The sequence below is a fragment of the Girardinichthys multiradiatus genome, chromosome 19 (assembly GCF_021462225.1).
Source record: "Girardinichthys multiradiatus isolate DD_20200921_A chromosome 19, DD_fGirMul_XY1, whole genome shotgun sequence".
Classification (NCBI taxonomy): Eukaryota; Metazoa; Chordata; class Actinopteri; order Cyprinodontiformes; family Goodeidae; genus Girardinichthys; species Girardinichthys multiradiatus.
Window position 1 is genome coordinate 30585541 of NC_061811.1, and position 24989 is coordinate 30610529.

Below are 24989 nucleotides of genomic sequence, written 5' to 3' on the forward strand. Positions count from 1 at the left end.
CAGAATTAACAAAAACCTTCAAATTTGTCTTTTTGTCTTTGTTAAAGTGGCACCAATCAATCCAGCTCACTTGGAGGTTTGGCAGAAAATTTAGGACTGCAAAAAAGATAAAAAGCTTTGCAGTAAGTCAACTTTTCCAAGCGGGCTTTTTATTGAGATTCAAATAGTTTTCCTAAGTGTGACATGATTGGTTATAATGCAGAGTAAAGATGATTTGTCTTAATAATACACTTGTGCAACATGAAAAATATGTCTATAACAGTAAAAACTTGAGCTAAAGAACTTTTATTGAACTAAACCATAAGTTTGGAGATAAGTTACATCGCAGGAGTGCTTGATGTCACAGAGGGAAAAAAATAAGACCAGAAGACCAGATGCTAACAATGTGGACTATTTGTGTTCGACTCAATCAAAAACAGAACATCAAAAGGTACATTCAACAGTATGGCACATGAGTAGTTAGCTACTGGAGCTCTGTAACTCTTTATGCAGAATACATCACTGTTGAGTCTACCTTTCACTTAACAGAGCTACTGGGGTAAACTTTACAGAAAAAACACACAATCCCCTCTGAGTTTATATGGATATAACTAATATTGGACATGGTAGATTTTAAAAATGGAAACAACCCATAAAAAAAACGATAAAGACTGTGTGAAACACTGTTTACCGTGTTCCTGTTCGACATTATTCCTTCAATCCATTTTTTGTCTGAACAGATTTCAACAGATCTGTGAGAAAATAAACCGCATGGTTGGAGTACATCAGCTGTTAAAATCCAGACTGTTCACAGAAAAAACCTAAAGCAGATCAGCACACAGTTTAGATTCACACGTATATATATATGCAAACCTCAAATCCTAATCTGTAAACACTAAAAAGCAGGGAGCAATGATGGAAAACACATTTTATTTAAATCTCAAGCATTAAAGAAAAACTAAATTCAAGGAAGGAAAACAAACTTGTCCGTTGAAATTCGTCTGTATTTCCTTTTCTTTTTTAAATAGTAATGCGGTGATGGGAACGCTGTGACCAAGATACAGTCCTTGAAGAGGGTAAAAGTTTCCAAAATGACTCTCAGCATTGTGTTGGGGGGAGGGAGGGGGGCTCATCCACTTGAAATGATGGCTCGTGCTGCTCATCAGTGGTCTCCAGCAGGTCCAGTGTTCCAGCACTTGGATCATAGTGTCTGGTCATCTACTGTACGGGCAGGTTCTTTTCCCTCTACTTCTTTAGGAGCTCACCAGAACATAGATCATTCTGTAAGGTGTCCAAGAAAGAGACAGCGCAGGATTAGGTTCTGTCCACATCTCACAATCTGGATCCTAGTAGCCATAACCGTAGGATTAGGCTTTCCAAATGTAAATTAGGGTGAAGTTTTCAACATTTGTGACCAATATAAAATAAGCCATGCAGGGTGTTGTACCCAGTAATGCTACTTATTAAAAACGGACCTTTTTTGACTCAGATTTTAAATGCAGTAATAAAGATAACTGCCACTATTCAAATATATCTACTGGAAATTTATGGTTCTGATGCAGAAGCTTTATTCAATCTGTTGGTGTAAAATATACATCTTAAAACTATATTATGGGTTAAAAATAGAAGTATTTGTTTGTGTTAACTCATAAACTTTTCCATGTTTTGTTACGTCACAATCAAACTTATATTTAGAGAGAGAAAAAAAATTCTGCGTTTTCAGTTTTCTACTAGATTTTATTTGAGGGATCTGGATCCTACAGAGTACTTCATAATTGTTAAATGTAGTGAAAAGATGTACAAATAATCTGAAAAGTCCAGGTTGTTTATATATATCCTCACCCCTTATTAGGCAAGAAGCGCATTAAAATAGAGTTCCCCAGAAGAGGCCCATGGTAACTTCGGAGGAGCTGCAGAGATCCTCAACTAAAGTGTTGTCAGGACAACTATTAGACCACATGCCACAAAGCTGTCCTTCAAGAATGGCAAGAAGAAAGCTATTATTAAAGCTGTTCACTGATGCTCTGTGTCTAATATGACTGAGTCTGAGCTGTTCTGTAAAGAGGACTGGGTCTCTGGATGTACAGAAGTGGTAGAGACGTACGCCCAAAGGCTTGCAGCTAAAAGTGCTGCAAAAGGTGGATCTGGAAAGCATTTACTCAGGGGGACTGAAGATACGTGTCCCCCACTTTACAGATATTTGTTAACAAAAAAATGAAATACACAAGTTTGTTGTTAAGTGACAAAAAGGGGAAAAGTTTAAAGGCTAGAGATATGTTTGCACGGTATTGTACGTTTTTCAAAATAACACAAAAAGTAGAAAAATGTGTGTACCCATAGAGATAGTAGAAGAATGACAACAGGTAGAAAGCCAGTTTGCACCAGCCTTCTTTTTGACAATAGGCTAGGATGTCAGCATTCATGATGGTGGTTGGGTCATAGAGTCCTGGACAGCTCATCACAGGTCTGCTCACATATCTGTGGCACAGCAAAATAAAATCAGTTCATCACAAACAGACTGGACCGGCTTGCTGCAGTTTGCCTTTTTTTATTTTATTTCCATCCATAGAAAAGACAACTGGCTGTTTAGTTACCCACCTCCAGACGTGATAAGCCAGCAGTGGTAAGTTGAGAAAGAGGGTGAGCCACTCAGCTGCACACAGAAACATCACGCAGAAGAAGAAATGGATGAGATACTCTGGCAGCACCAGCTGAAAACAGACAAGGAGATAGGGAATGTCAAAATCAAAATAGTAGCTGCTCAAAATGTGACTATTAGGAAGATAATACACAACAGTCAGAGGACGACATGATAGGATGCTGCAGCTCCCTAAAGAAAACAAATCTTATTTACAAAGCAAATACTGAGGTTTTCTCAGTCTACATCTAAAAAGACTGACAAAGGACTGAAATACAAAAAGTGAGCTTCAGTTTAATGTACTGGGTTATATGGTTACAATGTGTGTAGCTGAAGTTGTGGTGATAATTTACCCGTTTTAACTGATAAACAGGGTGAAAAATCAAGATCTACCACTTGCAAATTCAATAATAATAGAATTCTACAATGTACTTTGAAAAGAAGGACCAAATACAAATGCCCCCTGGCTTACAACTCAGCTCAAACCATGAGCTGCTTTTAGAGTTTAGAGATCAATTCTTGCAAGTGGACTAAAATGATTAATTTTCCACCCTGGTTCAGTGACATGTATCACCATGTCTGTCTATAATTAAGAGAAGACCCCCCATCAAAAGCTTGCTCAGGGGAACTCTGGTGCATCTTAACATTTCTGCAGTGACAACAAATCTGAGCATCATCCCACGTTCGGGTAACACTGGAGGAGAACCATGCTGTGAGAGCTAGCAGTGTTGATGCAGCAGCGTGCCTAAGGTCAGGTCGAGTGCCGGGTTCAGGGGGCAGATGGAAGCACCACATGGAAGCCATGCAGGGGGGGGGCAAGCCAACGGCCCACAGAAGGACAGGTGTGGGGCCTCAGGGAGGAGGAATGTGCAGGATGGGAGGGGACTGCAAAGAGCTGAAATCCTGCACTGCACTGCCAAATAGAAAACAACTGTTCAGAGAAAACAAAATTACCCCAAATGGGTCCAACAAACTCAAACGGGGCTCAAAACATCCCAGACTATGCAGTACACCATGGATTATGGGTAGATGGAGCCTGATCTTGTATCTACACTAACTCCTCCTATTGAAATTTGTAGCCAATCAGAGGTTTTAAATAGTGCTGAGCTGAAGAGTGGTAGGATTCTGCTGCCATCTGTTCAGAACCACAGGTGATGTTCCTGGAGCCAACATCGAGCTTATGTACAGCAGCTTAAATCTGCCAAACAGTGACTCAAACTGCAGCCTCGAATTTATGGAAAAAATGCTTTGAAATGTGTTTAAATGATTGATCCTCGAAGAAGGGGGTTAGTTGTTTAAACAAAACAACTAACTTTGGACCAAAATCTGAAACTCACAGGACCGAATGTAAAGCCTTTAAGATCCTGCTGTCCTACTTCTGAACTGATTACAGTCTCTGTTCAAATGTATTCAGCTCATGGAGAATTGACTAAACTGCCATCTGTAAAACCATAAGCAAAGAAAGGGTAGATTATAATAGAAATCATGCATGCTTTGAGCATTTGCAAGTCTTTTCAGTTAACAGCTAACTCCTCATCAGTAACTCATAGAAACTGATCCCCACCACTGCATTTTTACACATTCTGTGCACCCTGCAGCTTCACTGTAACAAAAAGCTACACCTTCAACAGACCCTTACAGGAATCTGGTAGATGTAAACCGCGTCCTGTGAAAGTATTCACTCCCCTTTTACCTTTGTCACATTTTGTCCTGATACAGTCACAAACCGTAGTGCATTTTATTGGGACGTTTTTGTGATACCGGTATTGGTCCAATAAGTAAAACTGGGCCCATATTAACAACCAATGTTTATTTCCATCTTGTTGCGGTTTGTGAGTGTGTTTCAGGAGGGGGATGACCATGTGGTATTTGTTTGGGCTTGTGACAGTGATGGAGATTACGGTGCAGGATTGTGTAGGGTTTCACTGAAGCAGAGAAACGATGTGAGTGCTCTGGTGGATTTTTACCACATGACCATAACAGCAGTTTCACATTGGTGCATCCCTATAAATGAACAAACAGCACCATAAAAACCGAGAAGCACACCAGCCAGGTAGGGGACCAGACAACATCCCAAGCTTTAACCATCTCACAGAGAACTGTTCAATCCATCTGGAAACTGAAAGAGTATGCAACAACTGCAAACCTAGACATGTACATCCACCGAAAGTAACAAGAGTGGGCAAGGAGAGCATTAATCAGAGAAGCAGCCAAGCGGCCCATGGTAACTCTGGAGGAGTTGCAGAGATCCACGGCTCAGATATGAAAATCTGTTGAAAAGATGATTACTTGTGTATGTTATTTGAAACACTAACACTGCACAGAGTGTCCACAGTGAAACATGGTGGGAAGAGTTTTCTTCAATAACAAGGAACGTTGGTCAGTTGATAAAAGATGGACTGAGCTAAATACAAGCAAGAGTGGAGGAAAACCTGTTGGAGGCTGCACAAGAGTTGAGACTGGGACGGAAGTTCTTCTTCCAACAGGACAATGACACCAGCATACCTGACAATAGAATGGTTTCGATTCAAAGTAAATGTATGTGTTAAAATGGCCCAGTCAAGGTCCAGACTGGAATTCAATTAAAGAAAGACCTGAAAAGCGATGTTCCCATTTCATTCAACCTGACGGAGCTCAAACTACTCTCCACCAGCACAGCAGGTGGAGACATACCTATGCAATTGCAGCAAAATGTGGTTCTACAAAAGTCCCGACTCTTTTTCTGCTTAGTGTACGTTACACTTTTCACATTTTCATTAACAAAAAAACTTGAAAACCATTTTGAATTTTACTTTTGCTTGACAATTATGTTTGTAACAGAACAAAATGTGCAAACATCCAAGGGTGTGAATACTTTCGCAAGGCACTGTAATGAATAAAATTTCCAAGTTAAAGCAGTCAACACAAAATCTGCGAGCTTAGAGATGTGACAACTGTAAAATGAATTAAAATCCGACAGATGCTTGAGAATGTAACAATAAATCTATTTTAACAATAAATAAACTTGAGGTACACATTTTTGTCTAATTCAAACTCAACTCGGGTTAGTTAACTGAAAAGACCTTAGCAAACACTTCTCCGTGCAAAATGACAAGACTTCAGACTAAGTTGAACTCAGCGGGCATTTTAAAGATTGGTACAAACCTTTAATGCAATTTTGACTCTTTTAATCTTTTTGACCTTTTCAATTGTCTTTTAGCCATTTAAAAAAGGGGCAAAAGAAGCAGATTGGAAAAACAAAATGAAAATGCGTTAGAGTTTCGCAGCTGACAAAGTCACTCAATTTCTAACAGGCAGGTTATTTAGCATAACAGTGCAGAGAAATGATAGAAAAAAAGACATGTGGATAAAGGTACACTAAAAAAAAAAGAAAGACCCGTAACAGAGTGCATCTGCATGCAGTCATTTAGACAAGGGAGAGTACACTAGATACACTTACCGGATTTAAAGTGTTACATTGATCTATAGGATTCTTGTAGTCAGTCTTCAGTTCATCGAATGCTATTATCTGCAAATAATGAAGAAAAGGGTCCACTTAATACTGGCATATAATATTTTGAATATTTCCTTTAAAAGAACAATCCACCTGACTTAGCTATCAATATTCACTAATCAAATACAGATTTGCACATGCAAGGTTAAATTGTATAAAACGCCTGGACACAAACTGGTTTGTTATTGCACTAGCCAACCTTTAATCTTAGCCACGATTACTGATACCCTTTAAAATCCCCTCAAAGTAAATATGACATTTAAGTTAATCAGGGCTATAGCTAGTAAGCCATGGCAATGTTTGCCTGAGGTATAAATATGACAGGGCAGAAGCCAATTTCCTTCAGCCACTGGCCAGCTGGCAAGTAAAAGTATTTTTATATCCTACCATCACAATGGTAACTGGAGTTTATTAAGCTCCAGTGGGTCTTAAAACCGTGGGCTTTGGTCAGATGAGGCTAAGATTGAATTTTTCAGCAGCAAACACTCCAAGTGGGTTTGGTATGAAGGCTTAATGTGAGGAAAAGGACCTCATGCCAACTATTAAGTACAGTGGAGGATACGTGATGCTGTGGGCCTGCTTCTCTTCCAAAGGCCCTGGGAACCTTATTGGGAGTACATGGAACTGTGAACTTTGGAATAACATGACATTTTAAATAAAATTTGAGTCAACCTTAATAGTAAATTGAAAACAGGTCATCATTGGGTCTTTCAACAGGGTGGTAATCCGAAGAAAACGACCAAATCAACTCAGAAATGGTTTACTAGACACAAAAATCACTTTCCTTCAATGGCCATCTCAGCCCTCATCACATCTAAAGCCTAACTGGAAAGACTGAATAAAGAGTACGGATCAAATCACACTCACTGAATGCTTCAACCTTGTAAAACATAATACATCAGTAACGTTTTTGAACAGAGCTATTTAGTAGCATTTTTTCTGAGTTATGTCACCAAGCCTAGTGTAAATGACATCTACTGTAAATGAGTAACAACCATGGTCTAAAGTTTACAACAAGGTCTAAGAGATCCCAATGCTAACGCTGGAAATGAAATTACAGTCCATCAGAATATGACTTGAAGTTGCTTCAACTTCTAACAGACTCTTGTCTCATTACACCAAGCTGTGAGAAGAGGAAACCATACAACAGAAGAACCATGCAGCATGTTGCTTGTCAAGTGTAAATTCATGGATAACGTTAGCTTAGCCTGCTAAATGCTAACGAGCCTGATAGCTGTTAGCATAATGTAGCCTGACAGGTTTAGAGAACTCCTGTGAATTTAGCTGACTCTTAAACGAACATTAACTACGGGAAACACTTAAGTTCAAAAAGATGTGTAAAACCAGCGTCTGTGTCGGAGCTAACGGGCCAAGCTTTTAGTCCCAGCCGACTACAGGATGTGTACCATTCATTCAGTAGAAGACAGATTTCTGAACTAAGCGTGCATCAGTTTAGTTAACGCTAATACTCTCTTTAGAAACGTCTCCGGGATCCTGGAGGTGCTGACCCGACCAGAAACCGCACCTTCTATGTGGCCACCAGGCAGGCCTTATTTTAACCCCACTTTTGTTTGGTTTCCTCACTTCTTCTACGACAGCCGGACAGTCAGGAGCGCAGACGCTGTAATTGTGTACTTACATGCCAGATAGCAAAAAAGATAAGCGCCGCCGTGAGCAGCAGAGCGAGCATGTAACAAAAGGCCGCGAATGTGAACGCCATTTTTCTCCGGTTCTTTTTGTCGGTTCCTCTTGGCTCCGTCGGCGGATGCTGCAGTCGGCTTCGCTTCTCTTTTCTTCTTCAGTAACTAGCTAGGATACGTTGTAGATGTATTACTGCCATCTTGTGGATGTGTCCTGTCCTACAACCTTTTTTTCACTTGAGTTATGATCGTAATGTTTTGTTTTCCAGCTTATTTTTATGTTATAAGAAATGTCTTAACGTCATACATTACAAACATTAGAGTATTTTTATACAGGGCTATACTGAAACAGTATACTTAAAAAACAATCATCAGGATACCCTTATTGGTGATCTCTCCTCAGCTATAATGACAAAATAGAAATGTTACAAAGTGCAAATCACTATATCCAAAAAAACATTTTTCATATTAAGTTTTATCATTTTCAATATTAAAACAATAATAAATATAATTTTTTTGCAAGCAGAGGTATGATAAATCATTTTACTTAAATACATGTCAGTACAGAGAAACAATGCAAAAGTGTTCAAATCCCTCAGAACTTTCCACATTTTATCCTTCATCTACAATTAGTTTCATTGCAATTTTTTTATTTAAAAATTCCACAATTTTCCAGTCTCAATTTTTCCAGATTTGTTTTCTGGAGTTTGAAAAAAACAAACTCTAGTACAAAATAATTACTGTTAGCTACCTGAATACTATTTCAGGTTTTATTATCTGTATGTTCCACAAATCATTAAATAACAGAATGCTAAAATTGACTTGTGATTTTCGGGGTATGGAATATGGCCATTTTGCAGCTTTTTTGGCATACTATGGACTAAAATAAATTTTTCTGTACTTCAAAATCTATATCACTTGGATTTGTAAATAAGAACTGGATCATCCTACGCAACATTCAGATTTATTAAAAAATTGTTTGTAAACACTGGTGCCTTAACTCTATTTTGTTAATAGCACTACCATAAGTATTAGTTGTGTTTTCTCCAGTCGGCCTGAATTTAGGGTTGTCTTCAGGCCAAAAAACAGTGAAACAGCCATTTTTTGATTTTCGAATTAGTACTCGTGTTTTCTACAGATAAAAACAGTCTCTGGAGAGCCGACGAGTAGACATCACCATCAGTTTATTTGGACAACAGACACAGGAATACAAATGTGTAAAGTTTCACTGAGGTCATGAGACAGCTAGTTATTGTATATGTTTCAGTTTTTAGTAAAAATGGAAGAAAATATAATAGGCATTTGATCGGAGGACACTTGTTCAGCTAAACTACACATTCGCAGGTTAAAGTAAATGATTCAGAAGGCCAGATTTACAACTATTTAAACACACAGCAGAAGTTCAGGAATCCACAGGATATAACCAGATGCAAGGCTCGAAACCAAAGGTGAGGCTGATTTTGTTACACAGAAGACAGTTTACTACATTTCATTTCTACCTAATATAACAAACATCAAGTATTTTATAAAGAATCAGCAAGTATGCAAAGACCAGATAGTAAGTCATACTAAACAGGTGGATTTGTTAGCTGATGAATAATCGCAAGTTGTGAAGCATGAAGGCAATAAGCATCGAGCTTTCCTGCTATGTGATGCTGAAAACCAAGTGCTGAATCTGAAGTTCTCTTACTGCTTCGTAGTACTGGCTCTGGATGCTTTAGATGTAAAGATTTTGATTCTGTTTTTAAAGAGTTCTCATGTGAGAGAAACAATTCTGTGATGCTAGGAAAGTTTGATGGAAGTGGTTTACATTCAGTAGAGAAAGCATTCGTTTTACAGTATCTGTCCACATTTCTGACATCTGGAGAATTCTGAAAGACAGTTCGTTTTTTTTTATTCACATAAAAACCCGCACATTGCACATTTCAGAGTTAGCCCACAATGCCCTGACTGGATGATCCACAATATATTCCATACGTTTTTTTAAAGAAATTTAGTGTTGGTTGGTGAAATGATAGTGTCAAATAGTAAACTTCACTAATTCTCTCCCGTAGCTTCATCATACAGGGCAGGCAGTGCATATCTAAGTTTTAATGGGATCAGTAACCATATGAAAAGGTGTTTACAGTTGTGTCCCCTTGTTCTTGCTGGTATAACCTATGTTCTGCTATGCAAGTGTGGCTATCATGAACACAGGAGCAGTCCGTGTCTGTTATGCTCCGAGTATCTATTATGTATCATAAGCAGGAGAAAATAGGATTTGAGTTACAAAAATGTCAGGATTTTTCCTTTGTTTTAGCAAGAAGCGTAATTATCCGCTTTGAATTTTCCAAATATACACAGAAGATAAAAAGAAATGAAGACAAGGCATTGATGAGCATAACCGTATGACATGTTTTTGTGTCAACGTTTACAGACTTTTACCCTCCCTTTTTCATTCAAAAAGCCTGCACTCAGAGACGACACTGATGAGACATGGAGTTCATATGTGCCCATTTTCTTTCCTCTAAAGATCTGACCAATATACCGAGGTGGTACGATGCTTTTAATACCAATCAGAAATCCTCCTGAGCCAATCACCATTTAGGATTTTTCTCACCATCACATAAAAATAAGTCACTGCAGGATTTGGTGTACATTTCTTATTAAAAAACAATGTCTGTGTAGCTTTTAACTAGTTTTCCAGATTATTCGGAGTTGCTTGTACTCCGACTGGTTTAGAGACTGGTTGTGCTTTTTTAGAACATGTATAAAAAAATATATAATGCTGTTTTGGGCATGGTGCAAGCCAGACAGTGTTTGGACAATAGGCCTGGGCCGGTTTGGCTGCTAGTAGCTTGCCAATTGTAGTTTTAACGTACAGTTTAACGTAGCACACCATAACGGTTCCTGCTTTTCTTAATCAAAAATATTTCCAAAGTAACAAATTTGACTTGTTAGAGAGAAGAGTGTACCAATTTTCCTGAACTCACTTGCGATGTGCAACAACAGGTGGGGGAGGGGGAGACACTGCTTTAACCCATACTGGAGAAAACTCTGGTCACTCCAGCACTTTCCCAGGCATCACAATAAAGTACTTCAAACAGTATGACAGAATACTTTAGCAATTCTGAAATTGCAAAGTTTTAAAACAGTGATACGGGTATGCGGCCCATGCCTATTGGGCAGTGACACTTCTGTAGTTTAACACTGTGCTCCACATCATATTTAGAATGTACTAAACAAGCTAAAATCCTGCACCGACACAGAATACAGATCACCTGAAACACTTTTTATAGTTAGGACTTTGAGACTGGAACTACATATAAGCAGCTGCCACATTTCAGTATGAGGAAGCTATAGTAGGTTTTTATGGAAAGTGTAAACGGCCCAACGTCTAATATATGAAGCACAACCAACATTCTGAAGAGTTGCACCATTATTCTTAAGGCTGACACAACTACAAAGCAAATAAAGTGGCTTTACATGAGAATTAATCAACATTCAGTAAAACAGTATAGCCAACAACCTCCCCATAAAGAGATAGTAACCCAGTAGATTAAAAACATATCAGACCCTGTGTGCACTGTTGTCATCGCCATCATGGTCGCTAGAGTTTTGAGGAAAATAGAAGGTTTCTGTTTGGAATGTTTTTTGAAATATTGTACCCTGGTTATGACCGTGTAACAAATCTGCAGCTCCAAGACATTATCCATGATTCATGTTGGATTTTTTTCTTTAAACAGGAATAAAAAATCCTCCACTATCACACCAACAGGGCTACAGTGCCTTGCAAAAGTGAAGCTTTGAGCTTTTCCATATGATGTTACATTTCAACAACAAACTGATTTATTTTATTGGGATTTTATGTGATAGGCCAGGGGTCAGCAACCTTTACAAACCCAAAAGCCAGTTTTGCTCTTGCTCTTACTGAATAAAGTTTGCCTAGAGCAGAAAAAAAAAACAATTACCATTCAAAAAAAGAAAACTCAAATTTTAGGAGCATTCACTCCATAAATTGCATTTTTTTCCCAGTAAGATACTATTGTCCTTTGTCATTTTTTTGTATAGGAAGAGTAAGAAAATAAAATTCCTCCTTGTACCATCGGTGTCATTCTATTGTAAACATTGTATGCAGATAGAGCATGAGAATAAAGAAATATTACATAAACAATCCATTTTTATTACCTTTACATTTATAAACAATGCTTAATTCTCTATCAGCCACTGTGAAGGACCTAAAGAGCTGCAAGTTGTAGCTCTGGAGCAGCTTAATCACAGTATAATTACAGCTGTTCTGTGAAGCCATCAGAGGTGTGATTCTCAAACATTATTGAAGAAATAGCATCACCAAGACCCAGTTTGTGTTTATAACGTGACAAAATGTGAAAAAGTTCAACAGGCGTGAAGACTTTGGCAAGGCACTGAATATGTGCAGCCCCAATTTCTCATTCCTGTGCTCATGTTACCTCACTATGTGCGAGTGTTCATGTCTTCTTGGGAAGGAACTACAGTATGCACCTCATAATTTAAATGCCCTTGGATGAATACTGAAGGACCTCAGTAGTGTTTTCTGGATTCTAGCTACAACTAATCAAATGAAAGGAAATAATGCTCCAAGTTCAACATAAATCTAACCTACAGACACCAGAAATAATAATAACAACAACAATAATAATAAAGATTAGCCAATAAGACCTCCAAATACCACACAAAATAAAGAAAGGTAAAAACAGATCAACTGAGGAGGGTCTCAGTTATAAAAAGGTTGAGTGTAAACTTCTTAAGGAAACGGAAACTGTTACAAAGACGCTAGATTCTCCTGGATGAGCATGCTTTGGAAAGGAGGATACGCACATTTCATTTCTGTTCACTTTAAGAACTATGGGAGTGTTAATTCAGTACAGACATCATTGGCAAATGGAGAAATGGTATGGGAGGCAAAAGCAGGCCTGCGTCAAATAGCATTTGAAGATTCAGGCAACCAGATGGGTGAGGTTTAGATAGCGTCATAATTGCTGGGTCACAAAGAAGTACTCAAACTCTTGTTGTGACTGTCTGAACCTTCTGGCTGAATTGTAATAATATCCTCAACCTCACCGATTTGGCCTTTAACGACACATTTGCAAAAACTATTTAAATCAGGTCCACCTGGAGAGGAAGGTAAAATCTGTAGTGTATTCTTCTTGAAAGATGATACAGGTGGTGCAGTTAGGATCCTCCTCACATCCCAAACCCTCTGGGATGAGACGACTTTAGCGAAAGAATCCAAGTTTCTCTCTAAGCCACTCTTCTGTTAGGTCCTCTGTGTTTCTGATCTCAAACACCTATAAAAAATTTAAAAAAAAGGGGGAAAAAATTAATAAGACCAAAGATTGGCTGTTGAACATCCTGCATTTAGATCTCAAATTGCTGCAGAGTAAATGGGATAACTTTGTTCCAAAAACCAACAAACCTGAGGTTGAGACAAAGGTTTTTGGGTCCTGTTTTCTGGTGCTTTGGAGCACCAGAGCTGAGCTTTCACTAACATGCATGTTTTAGAATTCAAGTATAAATAAATAAATATGACAAATAATTATAAGGCAAAACATAATGTGATCCAATACCCAAGTGAAAGAAATTTTTTTTTATATAACTTAACAACAAGTCATTGTGTTTCCCTACTTATAAACAGGACCAAAACCCGGGCCAAGGATTTAGTGACATCTACTGGCATTAGGGTGACCAGATGTCCCAATTTGTGCGGGACTGCGGCACATTTTTCACTCCTGTCTCCGTGTTCCTCAAACAAAAACAATGTCCCGCATTTGACTGGGTCAAATTCTGATGAGTCAAAAAACTGTTCGACTGGAGCTTTTCTGAAATGTAAAGAAAGCTGCAGTCATCATCACAGAGCCGCATCAGCTGTCAATCAAAATACGCATCAGTGCGCCATGTATTGGCCAATCTGCACCACGATGCTGGTAAAATAAAACAGAAGAAGAAATGGATTTTCTTGTATAGCCTACATCAGTATACAGAATATAATGGAAAGTATGTCCTGGAAAAGAAAATGCAGCTACAACAAAGACTGAAACAGTTTATAACTGGATGAGGCCAGTGAAAGATGATCTTTCACTGGCCTCATCTGGGTGGTATTTTGACCCAGGCCCAAAATACACCAAGCTTTTATCAACCAAAAGAGCAAAAAAGGCACAATAAAACAACTACAGGTGGTAAAGACTAGAGCAGGAGTGTCATTGTTGAGCATACAGATTGGACTCTGGAGCAATGGAAGAAGGTCGTATGGTCTGATGAGTCCAGGTTTACCCTGTTCCAGAGTGATGGGGGCATCAGGGTAAGAAAAGAGGCAGGTGAAGTGATGCACCCATCATGCCTAGTGCCTACTGTCCAAGCCTGTAGGAGCAGTGCTATGATCTGGGGTTGCTGCAGTTGGTCAGGTCTGGGTTCAGCAACAGTATGTGTTGAAAGAATGAGGTCAGCTGACTACCTGAATATACTGAATGACCAGATTATTCCATCAATGGATTTGTTCTTCCCTGATGGCACGGGCATATTCCAAGATGACAATGCCAGGATTCATCGGGGTCGAATTGTGAAAGAGTGGTTCAGGGAACATGAGGCATTCTCACACATGGATTGGTCACCACAGAGTCCAGACCTTAACCCCACTGCAAAATGGCTCAGGGGGTAGGCTCTTCCTCCTGAGGTTGCTCGTCCTGAGACGCTTCATTCCAATGTTACACAACCCAAAGCTCTTCGTTTCTGAGACTGATGAACCAGATGAATTTTGGTCAAAAATTGCTCAACCCAAGATGCTTAGTTCTGAGGCAACTGAGCCCAAGATGCTTTGTTCAGAGTTTGCAGGATTTTGCTCTAAACTTGATAGTTTAAGCTATCATCTAATCAAGGTGGCAAGTTCAGATACTACCTAGGAATATAGCATAGCAAAGGTACTACCAATATTGTATGGATGGAAGCTGAGAACATGAGAATGCAAGCAGGGGAACGCATGAAAAAGAGAGTGTGTGCTCTCCAGTCCACTCAAACGCTGCTAGAATTGTAGTTATGCTGCTATAGGCTTAGGCTGCTGGAGGACATAACGACCACTTTCACCCTCTTTGCTACATTCTCACACTACTCTCCAATTTTGTATTATTTGCTGTTATTTCAGCTTTTAACCTTGTTCTCTCTTTTCTCTTCCTAGAAGCTACACCTGGCCTGGCTCTGTGTCTACCTGTGACACATTTCTGGAGAAGGGAATCGTCCGAGCTTCTGCTGCCAACAACTTAATGCTCACCCTCTACCAATGATCCACATAGCCCTGTCTTTTAGTGTTTAACCCTTTCTCTCTCCTAGACATGGCGATTGACTGAGCTTTTACTGTGACTAACTCTATGTGCTCTCTTTCAGACTCTAACCTTGAAAACTGGCTCAGAGTTTATCTGTTCTTTCTTTCTAGGTGAAACGACTAAAGGAGCTACATCCATTAACATTTACTTTTCCTTCCCATAGAAAGTACTTCTGGATCAGTGCTTCTTTGTGTCTCTGCTCTGTTCTCTCAAACCCCCAGTCGGTCGTGGCAGATGGCCGCTCACACTGAACCTGGTTCTGCTGGAGGTTTCTTCCTGTTAAAAGGGAGTTTTTCCTGTCCACTGTCGCTACATGCATGCTCAGTATGAGGGATTGCTGCAAAGTCAACAACAGTGACTGTCCACTGTCTCTACATGCTCATCCGGGAGGAGTGAATGCTGCAAGTCACTGACTGGATGCAATCTGCTGGGTTTCCTTAGATAGAAAAACTTTTTATCCAATTTGAATAAATAACTGAATCTGACTGCACTGTTCAATGGTTAGGATTAATTTGAATGTATGTACAGGGATTGGACAATGAAACTGAAACACCTGGTTTTAGACCACAATAATTTATTAGTATGGTGTAGGGCCTCCTTTTGCGGCCAATACAGCGTCAATTCGTCTTGGGAATGACATATACAAGTCCTGCACAGTGGTCAGAGGGATTTTAAGCCATTCTTCTTGCAGGATAGTGGCCAGGTCACTACATGATACTGGTGGAGGAAAACGTTTCCTGACTCGCTCCTCCAAAACACCCCAAAGTGGCTCAATAATATTTAGATCTGGTGACTGTGCAGGCCATGGGAGATGTTCAATTTCACTTTCATGTTCATCAAACCAATCTTTAAACAGTCTTGCTGTGTGTATTGGTGCATTGTCATCCTGATACACGGCACCACCTTCAGGATACAATGTTTGAACCATTGGATGCACATGGTCCTCAAGAATGGTTTGGTAGTCCTTGGCAGTGACGCGCCCATCTAGCACAAATATTGGGCCAAGGGAATGCCATGATATGGCATCCCAAACCATCACTCTGGGCATGCAACAGTCTGGGTGGTACGCTTCTTTGGGGCTTCTCCACACCGTAACTCTCCTGGATGTGGGGAAAACAGTAAAGGTGGACTCATCAGAGAACAATACATGTTTCACATTGTCCACAGCCCAAGATTTGTGCTCCTTGCACCATTGAAACCAACGTTTGGCATTGGCATGAGTGACCAAAGGTTTGGCTATAGCAGTCCGGCCGTGTATATTGACCCTGTGGAGCTCCCGACGGACAGTTCTGGTGGAAACAGGAGAGTTGAGGTGCACATTTAATTCTGCCGTGATTTGGGCAGCCGTGGTTTTATGTTTTTTGGATACAATTCGGGTTAGCACCCGAACATCCCTTTCAGACAGCTTCCTCTTGCGTCCACAGTTAATCCTGTTGGATGTGGTTCGTCCTTCTTGGTGGTATGCTGACATTACCCTGGATACCGTGGCTCTTGATACATCACAAAGACTTGCTGTCTTGGTCACAGATGCGCCGGCAAGACGTGCACCAACAATTTGTCCTCTTTTGAACTCTGGTATGTCACCCATAATGTTGTGTGCATTTCAATATTTTGAGCAAAACTGTGCTCTTACCCTGCTAATTGAACCTTCACACTCTGCCCTTACTGGTGCAATGTGGAATCAATGAAGACTGGCTACCAGGCTGGTCCAATTTAGCCATGAAACCTCCCACACTAAAATGACAGGTGTTTCCGTTTCATTGTCCAACCCCTGTACCTGACTGTTGTGAAGTACCTTGAGACGACATGTGTTGTGAATTGGCGCTATATAAATAAAACTGAATTGAATTCATTCCTGATATTACCATGTTTTGGCTGACGCAGGGCATTGACAGATGGTTTATCCTAAAGAAAACACAGTAAACTTTAGCATCACAAACACCAACCAGAACAGGTTCCTTACACTCCAAGGCACAGAGTTACAACAGGAAAATACTCATGTTTTTCCCCAAACAAGGGGCTCATTTTCACTGACGTCAGCTTTGACTGGTCTGAGTACAAAATAACTTATCTACCTAATTGCTTATGAATATCCGTCCAAATCTAATAGCCTATTGTTTAAGTTTAATATTTTAAGAGATTCACCAACCTTGGTCAGTTCAACCGTTTGCACCAGCTTGTTTTTGCTTCCTGCGTACATCATCTGCTGCTCCGGTCTGCAACCTGCCAACCATAAATAAATGAACATGTTAGGAAAAAAAAGGTGCTTGAAAGGGCAACTCTAAACTTATGCTTCAAAATCAGTGGCCTCAAAGTTCCAGTCCTTGGAGGCCGGTGTCCTTCAACTCTTAGATGTGTCCTTGGTTTGACACACCTGAATCAAATGGCTGAATTAAATTCAGCCTGCATTCAGGTTCATCAAGGAAACAATCTCCTGCATACTAATGGCCTTTATTTATTTTTGAAGCAGATCTACATTTAAAAATTGCTGGACACCATCACCCATGGACTGCAGTTTGAGACCCCTGCTAAAGAAATAGCCTTACCCACTGGACTGGAGAAAATGAAGCAGAGCGGATAAGACACACGTCCATCATCATGTTGATACTTATAACTGTAGACGACGAATGTTTCCTGTGCTAAGGTCAGTACCTGTGTTTACATTCCAGGGAAATAACTCATGCGTAATTACATTTTATTATAAGATAAAGTAACATTCAGACTCTCTCAGTTCAAAAGGATATCTGGGTTGCCTCTCAGGCAGCTCATCCTTTAGCTCATCAGGTGATATATCCTAAAAGAAACATTTGTTTCAAAACGTATTCTATATACTGAATTTAAAAATCAGTACAAGAGTAACAGACAGGGTATTAAAAATAACTTACCTCATGCTCTTCTTCAAGAATAACGAGTTGCTTTTCTTTATCAATCTTCACTGGAAGACACAAAAACAACAAGGTCAATAACTGAATCTGCTGGTATGAAAACAGTGTGTTTCAGAGGGATAGATACCAAGAACCTCAAGCAATATTACCCTCTGCATTTGGTGTTTTGCCTTTGAGAGAGTCCCTGTCATGCAAACACAAGGCTAATCCCATTCAGCAGAAATGACATTCTGAACCCAACAGGGTGGAGCATAAAGCTTGTGCTGTTTTCATTTTTACAGTTCTGCACTCTGCTGGATTTAGACATGACTCATAGTACCACCATGAGTTTAACTTTATTTCCCCAACTATATTTTAAGTCAAACTTGAATAAATAAGCACAAAAAAGTTTGACATTAAACAAATAACAAAAATCAGTAGTTAAGACAATTTGGCCTGGATTGTAATAGAAATTTCTTTGATTAAGTTAAAGTTCTTGCATGAGAGGAATCCATAATTCATAAAACTCCTGTCATGGAACTGTATTGTTTTTAGTCTCGGGTTTTATATTTCATCATAAAAATAATCCAGTCTTTACAAGCCAAAATGAAAAAGTTATGCCTGGACAACTATGTGCAACCCATGATTCAAAATAATGTCGAAACATCGAGGTGTGTAATTTCGGTTTTGCACACACAGGTGGTCCATTTTGGCTTCATCTTTACTTGAATAATTAATGAGAGTGTGGAATCTGTTGTGGGTTTTGTTAACTTGAGTTTAGATTTAAATAATTTTAGAACCTGTACCATTTTCATTATGTCCTGATTTGTAAAACCTTATAATTAAAAGCAGGTGTACTTAATTTTTCCCCCATTATTAAAGCTTCACCTATTTGCACATGTTGGATTTTTAAAGGCTGAGTGTGGAGAGGATTGCTGCGATTTGACCCCGCTTTTTTTAAGAGATTATGAACACAAAACCAAACATTAATGATGAACAAGTAACAGAACACGGTGAGCGACTTACTAATGATGGCCGCATTATTGGTTTCCTTCCGGAAGCGGAACTCCTTCAGCTTCTTCACCAGATCTTCATGCACATCACACACGACCAGTGATTCACTCTGACCAGAAAAGGGGGGGAAATGGCTACAGATTCATAGGTTTAAAAAAAATAAAATAAAATAAGCCACTCATGTCAGTAATATCTAGAAATCTAAAGCATAATCGAAGCTTAATTGAATCAAGCTGCATAACTCACTCCTTCTTCTAAATGTATTAGTTAATATATAAATCTTGAAAACATGTGCTTCGAGAATCATCCCAAAGATTTGTTTTTCCCATGAAAAAAGTAGAGAATGTGAACAAAGAAAAACAACAAAGATTTACAGACATGCAATGTTTACAGCGTCAAATCTGCTGTTGTTTTTTTGTCTTGTCCATTTTATACAAAAGTGCAGGTGTGCAGGAGCCCAATGGCAGTTTGTATCCCAAAAGATCAAATATTTAATAATGTTCATTGCAAAAATGGGAACCCATAACAAGAGCAATAATAATAATTATGATGTTACTGCCTTGATGCTAATGAGCAGTGTTATCCTTGCATATGATATTATAAAATGATATACTGTACATCATTATTGTAACAATCAGTATTAAATAATAAAGCGTGTTTTTAATAACAGCCTGTAACATTCAAACAGATACACTGCATGTGCAACAGGAAGTATGTCCTCACATCCACACATTGTCCCTCTGACTTCTGCCCTCAGGGCAAATAGTCAAATTTTCTGCACAGCATAACATAAACAGACGCGGCACACTCTCATTGCAGTTAACCGTTAACAGATCTCCCACCTGCCTCATCTAGTATTTTTCCCCATGCTGAAAAACAACAGAGAAGCCAATATAGAATAATGCAGCATTGTCCACCCCCCACCACTTGTTGCTGCACACTGCCGGTGAGCTGGCTGACCAACCGCCAGCCGACTGTCACAAAAATGCGAAATTTGTCTGTTTGGAAATATTTCCAGTCACAAAAAACACAGACAGTCATGATGTGAAAATTAAAGGAGCACCAACAACCTCTTAGTAAGGTAATGTTGTTATAAAACTACAGTTGGTAAGCTATAAACAGCATGTCTGTTTAAGCAGCTGACTAAAGGCTCTACCTGAGCAGATAGCCTGACTGATTAACCAGCTAACATCAGCATGCTAGACTTGGGCTACTCTATAAAGAGCAGAATGGCAAAAAGGTCAAATATTGTGTACAATAGGAAAAAAACTCATTAAAGTAACAAATTTATGGTATGAATAGCACTGTTATTACAGTTTCAATTGATGTAATATTATTTATGCAGCGGGATTAACTGGTACTTTTCTGGTTTTAATTTTTTTTTTAAACTTACATAAAGTATTTGGTATTTGTGGAAAAACAGAAAACCCTTTTTTTTTTTACCCAGTGATAAGATACTGTGAAGATCTCATTCTGCCCCACCCTTGCCTACAACAAGAAGTGTTTCCTCGCATCCAACTTCTGCCCTCTGGGCAAATTTTCTGCAAAGCATAAAACAAACAGGTCGCTCCACATGCTGATTTAAATCGACAGTTTGAAGATTCACCTGCTTCCTGCTCACACTTTTTGAGTTACTGAAAAAGGCTAATGAATATCTAACATCAGGGCTTAAGTAATTAATGTTCTATTTTAGGATTTGTATGACTTTTGCATGCTTGTGCACTGATGATCTGCAATGATCCAGGCATGAAAGGCTGAGAATGTGAAGAAAGAAATTAGGCACCAACCAGTTACCGGTAACATGTACTGAGGTTATAAAATGTTAGGGTTTCAAAACAGCTAAAAAAACAAAATAAACAGTTTAAAGTTCTCTTAATGAGAAGCCAGAGAAAGTGTTAGGAGTGCCCGAAGTTTCCTCTGACTTTACTACATAGCATAAAGTAATGAAGCGCCTGTCTTTGTGTTGTAAACTAGTGTTGGTATGCACAAAAGGTTCCAGATGTACCAAGTTTTAACTTTTACTAACAAAGTTGGCAGTCATTACTGCAATGGCGTCTAGCTTCCCACAACCATATCCAATAGTGCACTTTCAGCAAGCCTGTTAAGCAGCTGACTGCAGGATTTACCTGAGCAGACAACCCAACTAATTAACCAGCTAATATCAGTTTGTTATGATTGTGTTACTCTCTAAAAAGCATAAAAGCAAAAATGTACAATGTTGTGCACATTATGTAATGGAGATTCTTTATTTTTGATTAAATATATATTAAATAAGTCATGTATGTTATATTATTTTTTCCAACAGTAGGAATAAGTCTTCTTGTGAAAATCTTATACTGGCCTAAGCCTTTTGAAAACTAGTATTTTCATCATTATAAAGTAAATCAAACTGTAAAACCTATTGCTAATTAAACCATAAATAAATACAACAGCAGCACTTCTAATCTGCCTGATCTGAATCCAGAGGTTTTCATCCAGAAAGGAAAACAATCCTCCTGTCTGAACAGGATATTATTGGTCTCCGTCACGTCCACACGCATGGCATTACATAACCAAATCACAAAAACATTTCAAAAAATCTTTAAAAGTCTCTGCAGACACTGCAAATCTTTGATTGCGCCTTCCTGAACAGATGGCTGGTGGGAGGCAGGATTTCACTGAGCTCTTGGAGAGATCCTTACAGATTAAGATGAGATTGCTGCGTGTGTGGGTTGGGTCTTTAAGGAAAAACTGCTACGGGCATTGGTAAGGGAACAGAAATGACAACTAAAGAACAACACAGCTTTTTGCTTTTAGTTCACATTCCTCTAGGCTCTCCAAATAGCTATGGTCAGTAAGGCTGATAATTCAGCCAGGAGGCGACAGGGAATTAACCTCTGCTATCTGACTAGAACTGCCTCTCATGTCCTGACAGTGAAAGAGTCATATCGGCAGACAGCGCGGAGCATCGAGCTGTCACAACACGCAGAAAAGCAGGAGGGAAGCATTGCTCACCGGGGTGAGCAGGGAAGCTAGCGTTAAGGCAGCTCCCAGCAGCCAGACGTGTTAAAACCCAGCTGCCTGCGGTAAGGTACCCGCACACTGAGGCAGGAAACACGACAGCTTACACTTCAAAATAAAAGCGTTTGTCAGACATTTCGGAAACAAAACCGTAAGATAACTGACGAACCCTCGTGATTCTTACAATTTTGTTTTATGTGAGCATCCTTCATTTTTCCAGCCTCAAATATCCAGATTTCTCTGCTCATTTTACGGTAATTTAATGAATTTCTGGCAGAAAGTTTTACATTACTCAAGCTTTAAATACAGATCCCATGAAAGCCAGGGACTATAATAAAGGGAAATGAACGAGGATCGATAGATAACAGGACTTGGAAAAGCCTGAAAATATTAATGTTTTGCCACACACTAGCTTTATTTTCAATGTTTACCCAAACCTAGAAAATATTTAAGTTATATTCTACACATCTGATGAAATTTCTAGACTATGCTGGAACCCTGAACCCAAACGAAAAAAATTGATCAATCACGTTTAACATTTATGTTCCCTATATTAACATAAAATATGACTAATGTAAGGTCTGGATAGAGTATTATCAAAGCAAATAACATCCGTTGATGGTGGTATTTAAACTCAACTATCAAAATTAAACTACACAAAGTATGAAACTGGCAAATATGAACAATAACCTCAGGCTTGACGGACCTCGTATTTATTGTTTTTTAAATCGCACCGGAAGTAGATTGTGCCTGTGTCGGCTACATTGACGCAGTGAAAGCACACAGGGTGGAAGTAATGCTAGGCTAGCAGGCTAACGCTCAGCAATCTCCGATGTCACTTTTAATGAAAATTCCTGAAAACTTCTTGAGTGTTACCAGTGCTGATAATATCCGCAGAGGCGCAAACGGAAGCAGCTCGTTCGCAAGGAAACATAACAACTTACCATAATTGTAGAGTTAAAAATCTCCCTGAAGCCGCAGCTGCTGTTCTGAATGGCAGGAACGCTTTCAGTGTTTTTTTTTCCTCTTTACTTCTCATCATCCTGTGACTGGTTTGGCCAATCCCTTACAGGCTCCCCCTACTTCAAACCATGCTAGACAAAATCTGTGCAAGGGAATGGAAAGCTACAACAAATATCACAAAGTCGTGTAATACCATAAACAATCAAATATTTATATTTGATTATATTTATGAAAATGTCATCGACCTTTTTGGCTATTATTTTTTTTCTTTCTTATTTGTTATAACATAAATCTGTCGCATTGTACGTGTATAAAAATACCAAAAGCTTTTTTAGTAACATTATCTTGTAAATTTCATGAATCCACAAAGGTTTTGACTTTAAGCTATGTTTACTATTTAAATACATTTTTAGAGAAGAATTATTGAGCTTTTACCTTGTCACTGGTGTAAACTATCATCTAAGCATTGTTTATTTATTTTTTGTTTTCTTATTACAGTCTGAACATTTTAGTAAAGGTACAGTAGTGGAACAATAATGTCGAGGAAAATATGATCTTATTTTTTTACTTTTTAATCAAATTTAATCCTAATTGTACTTTTTTGTTTCAAACCCACAAAAATATTTTTGAACATAAAAAGCTTAGCAAACTCTGCAATATCAACTGTCTACTACATGAAACATTTGCAAAAAAAACGTCTTTAAAGTGAAGCATAAAAAAACTCCTGTGTAATCCCAAACAGTGATAGCAAACATTTCTGATGCAATTCAACCATTTTCCAACCTTTTATTAAGCTATTATTGGCCACTTTTCAGGGGACATTTCAGTTATGCCATTTTAAATTAGGCCATTATTATATTATATTATATCATATTATATTATATTGTATTATTATATTATATTATATTATATTATATTATATTATATTATATTATATTATATTATAATGAAATGGGTATAGAAAATGGATGGATGGATGGATGGATGGATACTATACTATAACATAATTATTATTTCACTATTGCTCCATGCTTCCTCGGGATGGGAGACAACATTTTAATTACATAGAATTGGACTCAATGGATTCAATATACATGACTAAAATGAACAGATTAAATTTGAATATAAATATTTTTATACAAACTGCACTGAGGGGATTTTTGTGCTGGGATCAGGCGCTGGGTAAAATGAATTCAATTGATCTACAAAATAAAGCACATTTAAAGATTGGAGTGTTGTGACTTGGAGTGTTTTCTTAGGTTTTTGCTGTTTTGTCAGACTTAAATGTTTCAGATCAACAGAAAAATTTGAAATATATATATATATATATATATTCTTAATTAACCTAATTAATCTAAGAACCAACCTTGGTGGCAACACCTGCCATGGAGGATTTGTAATAATTGGCAATGAGTCTTTTAAATTATTGTAGAGGACACCCTCTTCTTTGCAGAATTGTTTTAATACTTGGTTAAGGTCATGCCACAGCATCCTATTTGGATTTAAGCCCAGACTTTCACTAAGCATCTCTGAAACCTTCACAAGCTGATGGCTGGACATTCTCCGTCAGGATTTTAGGTCATGAAGCAGCAAAGCAGCCCCAGACCATAACAAGACCACAACCATGTTTCCCTGTAGATATGATGTTTGGTTCTTTTTCTGAATTGCTGTGTTAGTTTTACATCAAACATAACATGATGCAAACCTTCTAAAAAGTTCCACATCTATCTCATCAGCCCACAGAATGTTTTCCTAAAAGTCCATCAAGATTGTTTTTGGAATGTGAGGTGGGCCTTTTTTTGTTCCATTGTTGTCTATTATCTTTTTTATTTTTCAGTTATGAATACTGACCTTAACTGAGGCCTGCAGTTTTTTAAATGTTGTTCTTGGTTCTTTATTGATTTCCTAGATGCGTCACTGACTAGCCACTCTGAGAAGTTCATTGCTGTTTCTAGTTTTCTCCATTTGTGAATTATGGCTCTCACTGTGATTTCAATTAAATTAAATTCAAATTCAATTCAAAAATACTTTATTAACCCCAAAGGGAAAATAAATGTTGTTATAGCT

The 24989-nt window shown here is 38.5% G+C and overlaps 2 protein-coding genes across 4 annotated transcripts; both read right to left on the reverse strand.

Moving 5' to 3' along the window:
• Positions 1 to 269: 269 nt before the first annotated feature.
• cnih1 (cornichon family AMPA receptor auxiliary protein 1) lies at positions 270 to 7910 on the reverse strand. Of its 2 annotated transcripts, XM_047346250.1 has the most exons (6): positions 7750 to 7910; positions 6057 to 6125; positions 5762 to 5809; positions 2578 to 2690; positions 2314 to 2457; positions 270 to 1260 (listed from the first exon to the last, which is right to left on the reverse strand). In XM_047346250.1, exons 1-6 carry the CDS (start codon positions 7828 to 7830, stop codon positions 1233 to 1235), a joined length of 483 nt encoding a protein of 160 aa, XP_047202206.1. In that variant the 5' UTR covers positions 7831 to 7910; the 3' UTR covers positions 270 to 1232. The 2 variants fall into 2 exon arrangements, with proteins under 2 accessions (XP_047202206.1, XP_047202207.1); XM_047346251.1 differs by lacking the exon at positions 5762 to 5809 and having other exon boundaries at positions 7750 to 7908.
• A 1007-nt stretch (positions 7911 to 8917) lies between these two features.
• On the reverse strand, positions 8918 to 23036 carry gmfb (glia maturation factor, beta). 2 transcript variants are annotated; one of them, XM_047345361.1, is made up of 7 exons: positions 22904 to 23036; positions 18972 to 19068; positions 17967 to 18016; positions 17826 to 17875; positions 17628 to 17710; positions 17231 to 17304; positions 8918 to 13056 (listed from the first exon to the last, which is right to left on the reverse strand). In XM_047345361.1, exons 1-7 carry the CDS (start codon positions 22904 to 22906, stop codon positions 12985 to 12987), a joined length of 429 nt encoding a protein of 142 aa, XP_047201317.1. In that variant the 5' UTR covers positions 22907 to 23036; the 3' UTR covers positions 8918 to 12984. The 2 variants fall into 2 exon arrangements, with proteins under 2 accessions (XP_047201317.1, XP_047201318.1); XM_047345362.1 differs by lacking the exon at positions 22904 to 23036 and adding an exon at positions 20403 to 20423.
• Positions 23037 to 24989: the final 1953 nt, after the last annotated feature.